General features: G+C 40.9%; 1 protein-coding gene across 2 annotated transcripts in view; it reads left to right on the top strand.

Annotated features, from left to right (window-relative positions):
* Positions 1 to 362: 362 nt before the first annotated feature.
* ppm1h (protein phosphatase, Mg2+/Mn2+ dependent, 1H) overlaps positions 363 to 6,000 on the top strand; it is a 47,821-nt gene continuing 42,183 nt past the window's right edge. The window contains exons 1-2 of one of the 2 annotated variants that reach the window (XM_004563837.5): positions 363 to 485; positions 577 to 984. In XM_004563837.5, coding sequence (XP_004563894.1) covers positions 752 to 984 — 233 coding nt within the window. In that variant the 5' untranslated portion in view covers positions 363 to 485; positions 577 to 751. Of the gene's footprint in view, positions 985 to 6,000 lie in introns of both variants that reach the window. The other variant, XM_076886033.1, reaches the window with a different exon arrangement.

Raw genomic sequence — 6,000 nt, 5'->3', positions numbered from 1 at the left:
TGATAAAAGAATATTACACATGTAGCCTTGATTTGTGTTATAGCCTACAACTTTGATCTGTTGTAAGCTTTGACCTTTGATAACCACACTTTCCCCAATGACTGTATTTCCAATCTTTTGATAAAGAAAATTGTAGAAAGATGGAAACAAAACAGCTGGTTTTAATTTTTTCAACACAGCTGTGGCACCACACCCTGTCAAGAAAAAACAAAGACTAGACGACTGCAGATGTCCATAAAAGAGTCACTGAAACCCTCACGGCTGGTTTATTGTACTGTGTGTTGTTCAGTCAGTGTGGCTCCATTTATATGTATATGTATGTATTTGGGTCACCGCCTTTTTCTCAGGCTACAAAGCCTTGTGTTGCACCTTGTTCGGGAGGTAATCGTCACATCGGGATTACGCACCTTTGACCTCCAGCACTGTCAACAGTAAGCGGCTCACTGAGATAGGCTACCAGCGACCAAATCCACCAGCAGCAACCGGTTTGTCACATGACTGCTGTGCAGCTCAGTCTGGCTCTGTGTGTGTGTGTGTGAGAGAGAGCCTGTTCAGCTTTTATTTCCGTGTTCGCAGAGGGATCGCTGTGCCGAATGACTTTCCGCGGATCCTGAGTGTTTTGCTTTCTTCCACGCCGCGAATCTGCGTCGCCGTGCGGGGATCTGCCAGGGAGACTGGAAGAGGGGGGTGCGTGTGGGGTGGGGTGGCATTCACGCAATCGCATTGCCTGGACCCACGCCGCAGCAGGACCATGCTCACGCGGGTGAAGTCGGCGGTAGCCAATTTCATGGGAGGTATGATGGCCGGTGGCTCCAACGGAGACCATCCCAGCGGCTCGGATCTGCCGCTGAAATTCCCGTACACCCGACCGGACTTCCTGGGACTGTCGCCAGACGAGATCGAGTGTTCGGCGGATCACATCGCAAGACCGATCCTCATCCTGAAGGAGACCAAGCGGCTGCCGTGGTCCACCGGCTACGCAGAGTGAGTATAACCTGTATGCGTCCATCTTTTCTTCCACGCAGCATCCTTTGGAAGTGAGCGCGGTCTTCCTGGACCACTGAGAGCACTCACACAGGCGTAAACAGAAAACACAAGCCCCTCTCTTTATTCTTCTACTTATTATGATCTGCTTCACATATGTTTCAGATGATAAACAGGTTCAAGTACAGCTGATGGCTCTATAATGCACCATGCCAAATATTATTATAAACATCAAGGTTTCCTGTATTTCCAAGACATAAAAATACCTCCACCAAGCTGAAGGTCGTTGTGATCTCTCCCCTGTAACCAGATAAGAATGCTTTATTTTTCAAATGGTGTAGAAAAGGGAAAGATACCATAAAGCAGGTTATAACGAGGCCAGTTAAGCTGGATAACACAAGGTCACAGGCCTTTGATATTATATGAGATAAGCAGTGCACTCACAGATAGGATCTGAATAACTGTCTCCAGGTTCATCTCTGTACTCCGTTCACTCGTTCCCTGTGTGAAAAATCTCATTTCAATAGTTTTTCTCAGTTAATCTGTTTAAAGCTGGGGAATTACCTCGAATGTAGCTTATGTTACACTCCCGTGATCCTCTTACATGATAACTTGAGACCAAAATTGCAACTGGACCTGAGATCATCTGCTGTATTATTGATATCACATCTTCTGTTTAGGCATACATTTGGCTCTCACGAATCTTCCTTCCAAGGCTGCAGTAAAGTGCAATAAAAACTGCAATGTATTCTTAATGGACGTACTGTGTTATAAACAGCGCTTAGTGCAGCTGCTGGAGTCATAAAAAGCCAATTTCTGGCTTGGCGTTTGGTCAGCAAGGAACACAGCTGAATTAAAATGGCGGAACATGATAAAATACAGGGTGAATTATTCAACCTGTTTCTAAAGCCTACACACTGGAGAGGAAACAAATGAGTCATTGAGATTTACATGCTTAAAAATAATTACTTCATCACTATGTTCCATTTACATTTGATGTACACAGCTCAAGTAATCTGGGGATGTCTCATTATTATCTGCTTCCTGAGAGTGCAGAGTCACAGTCCCTCCTACTCATGCAGTCCCACAAAAAGTCAGTGAGGTTGTGTCCTGTCCTAAAAATCCTAAACCTACACTTACAGTGCGTGACTGCCCCACGCCACAGTTCAGTCTTATCTTCATGCCGTTTCTCTATAAAGAAGTTTCTCTTTCCTTATTGATCGATTACATTTAGTAAGAGCACCAGGATGGAAATCTAATATTTCCAGTTTAGCAGTCCTGCTAGGAAGCCAGTTTAGTAGTGCAAGCGAATGTCATCTCAAGTCGAGGCTTTCTTGCTGTAGCACTCTTTTCTTAAGACACAGCTGCTTGAGCAGCATAGAGACAAGGACCTGAAAGAGCACTTTGGCTTATCAGTTGACCTGATCTTTTGTTAATGTTTCCTCTTGCTTTATGCAGTAAAAACATTAAACTATAGCAGGAAATGATCCAAATCATTTCCAAGAGCTCAGTGTGATCTGTTAATACTGGTTATTTGTAAAAACATTACTTCCTAAATCCTGAATTTTTAGAAGTTGGAAGAAGAGAATTTAAAAAAAACCATTTCTTGCTGTCTTGCTTAAATACAGCAGATTATTATTATTATTACTTTTTGCTGATCAGCTAGTTGATAAATTGACTGTTTCAATACTAGGAGAGCTATCTGCTGTCTCTTCATGTAGATTTAAGAAGTACAGAGAAATTGTGGGAGTCGCCCTTATTTATTTATTTATTTATTTATTTATTTTTACTAATCTACCATAGTGAATTTTTAATCTCAAGACATAAAAGAGCAGATTAGGACTGGCTTGTTTTTAGAAGCCATCGACTATTTTTATGATCAAAGTTTCCATTAAAATGAAAATTCAGATTTTTGTGTAGATACTGTGATCATTGTTATTCATCATCATTGTGTCACAAGGTTTCTGTGGCTATAAAAATCAACATATTCAAATGAGATGCATAATTCTGCAGGATCAGTTCAACAGTTCTGCTTAACACATCCAGCGGATACTCCCGCCAGCAGTGTGTGTGTGTGTGTGTGTGTGTGTGTGTGTGTGTGTGTGTGTGTGTGTGTGTGTGTGTGTGTGTGTGTGTGTGTGTGTGTGTGTGTGTGTGTGTGTGTGTGTGTGTGTGTGTGTGTTAGCTTGGCATAGAATCAACCAAAACCGAGACATACGTCATACCAGGGATTTGTCAACAGCTGGCTGACCAGCAGGCTTTGTTGTCATGAAATATCACTGCCAGCTGAGAAAACCTGAGCCCATCTGAGAAGTGGTGATCCGTTGCAGGTCTACTCAGAAGGATTAGTGGAGTCAATGGATCACTTTGATAAACCAAAAAACATGAAGACTTTGAAGGTACTATACCAGCATATAGTACTGACCACATTTATTGCTTTTTTTGTTTTTTTCTTTCTACTCAAATGGCTAATGTTTGTTGCACTTTTTGCTTTTTCAATATTATGAATATTTAATCCCTCTTGTAGGTTTGATTGAAACATTTGACCACTGGCGATGGAAAGTAAAAGTCTGATTGGGCTTAGGCTGGCTCAGCCTCATTTTTCTCCTTCTTGCTCCTGCTCTTCTGAGTAGTCCTTGCTGAGCTTTCCGAGGTTATCCTGGGTTATTTCGTGGCTTCCAGCAGAGAAAGAATGAGCAGTTCGCCTTCACAAGGAGGATTCTGATGCACTGTCTCTGAGTGGGTGCACTGTCTGCTCCAGTGAACGCGAACATTTGAATGGATCACTGAGTATTGCTCACTCCAATTGTGTCACTGTCTCTTTGCAGCACACTCGCATGCCTCACTTTTGCAGAAAGGTAACACTTACAGCAGCTCTTCCCCAGTGTTTTATTTTTCCTTCCCCTAAACACAAAGACCACTAACGTTTCGCTTGTTCATTCTATTGTTTGGGTGTAGCACTGTCATGCTATGTGTTGCTTGACTTTCCCAGACTTGAGAAGCTGAGGGGAGTTTCTCTTGCTCTCACCTTAATCAAGCTTATCTAGCTCTTAAAAGACTCAGTTAGTCTTTTATGTGGTCAAAATATAAAGAACAGTATGGAAGAAAGGAATGAGTCCATGGCTTATTTAACAGAAATGTACTCGCAGAACAACAGGGGAGTTTACTTTTGCAGCTAGTATGCAAGTTAGCAAGCCATACCAGGTTTCTATGTGTGATAGAGAGTGGTCAATCGTGTTAAATTGTAGGGGTGGGGGAAAAAATCAGTATATAGTATCATGATATATTGCATGGCATATGTATTGATCCAGGGACACCAAATATCCATATTTTATTAAATAAGTTAAAATAATCTAGGAAAACTATGGGCACATCTCATGTGCCACTATCCTGAAATAATGTTAGCCAAGCACTTACATTAAATCAAATCAAGTGAAAAACCATCCAACACTGGACACACGACCTCCTAATTCAAAGCAAGCTAATGCTTATTGCAACATTTTGGCAGGTTTTAGTGTCAGTGTTGTTCTGCTTGACAACCTAATTGAGCAGCATAAATAAATAAAGTAAGATAAGGTTATCTTATTGGATAAAAGAGTCAATGAAAAATTGTAACTTTGAGATTTAATTTGCAGCTGGAAAAAAGTGATAAATCACAAGATATGTCATTGCAATCCTCAGCATATCACATAATGTTAAAAATCGCAATAGTTTTGTATGGTAAGTGAAATATTACGATAATATCGTATTATGGGGAATCTGGTGATTCTAACCTTTATTAAACAGATTTCTTAGACTTTGGCTTTTGGTTTTTGTAAAGGCAGTTAATCTTACCTACTAATATTTGCTAAAGTATGACTGAAATTTGTTTTTTGGGGAGGCCAAATGCTTGTGTTGACCTCCACCCACTCATTCAATCACTCACTGACCCAGTGGACACTGCAGCCTCAGCAGTACAATCAATTCTCAATCAATATGCGTGTCTGTAAGGTAAAAACTAGTCCCACCACTGCACACTGCATGTTTTATCTGCAGGTCTGCTGGCATTCATATGTGAGGGCATGCCGGTGAGATGATCAAATCTGTTTTAACAGGTGAGAGAGTGGGCGCTCCGAGGTGTTTGACAGCTAGGGTGTGTTCAGCTAACATTTTCAAGGTAACAAAAGATAACATTTTTTCAAGCAGCACAAACATGTGGCATAGTAAATGTGGATAAGCATTATCAGTGCACTGTCTTTCCGGTAGCCTACATAATTTATCATTCCCATGGGAAAGAAGATGCATAAAGTAAATGTCAGTCCCAACTGTGGAGAGGAGGCGCATGAGCAGCACTTCATACATACACACTTCATACATACAGTGTTTCCCAGTGCTTGCTCTGTCACATGGTGCAGCACATGGTTTTTTGCTTATGTTGCTTATACACATCGCTCAGAGGTGGGAATGACATAATCCTGATGAATCTGTATCTTAAGTATGAGTAACTGTTGAACAAAACACGTGTTGCACTTCCTTAATCAAGTTATCATGACTGATATCATGATAATATTATTCTGCAGAAGAAGTGACAGGAAGCTGTAACGGCATATAACCACAAAAGTAGAAAAAATTACCCAAACATGCATAACATAGGAATATTTGTCCTTTAAGTTAGTTTGAATCTAAGTGTGAATATTTATAACAATCAGCAGAAATAATGTGGGAGTTTCAGTAAAGCACAGGAATGTGCAATTCATTTTCCTCAGGATCAACATCGAGCCAAACTGAGGTGTTCTTGTTCTTCTTGTTCTTGTTCTTCTTGTTCTTGTTCTTCTTGTTCTTGTTCTTCTTCTCCTTCTCCTTCTTCTCCTCCTCCTCCTCCCAGCTAACAGTGCCAGTTTCTTATGTTGTCTCTTGGGAGAATTCACTGCCCACCCCCACTGTAGCAAATATACAGACATGTGCCATTTCACTAAACAATGCTAAACTTGCATACAGATAAAAACATACATGTACAAGTAACAGACTTATTAAAGT

This window comes from Maylandia zebra, linkage group LG7, assembly GCF_041146795.1.
Source record: "Maylandia zebra isolate NMK-2024a linkage group LG7, Mzebra_GT3a, whole genome shotgun sequence".
NCBI lineage: Eukaryota > Metazoa > Chordata > Actinopteri > Cichliformes > Cichlidae > Maylandia > Maylandia zebra.
The sequence above is the reverse complement of the archived record's forward strand: the minus strand, read 5'-3'. Positions and strand labels throughout refer to the sequence as shown.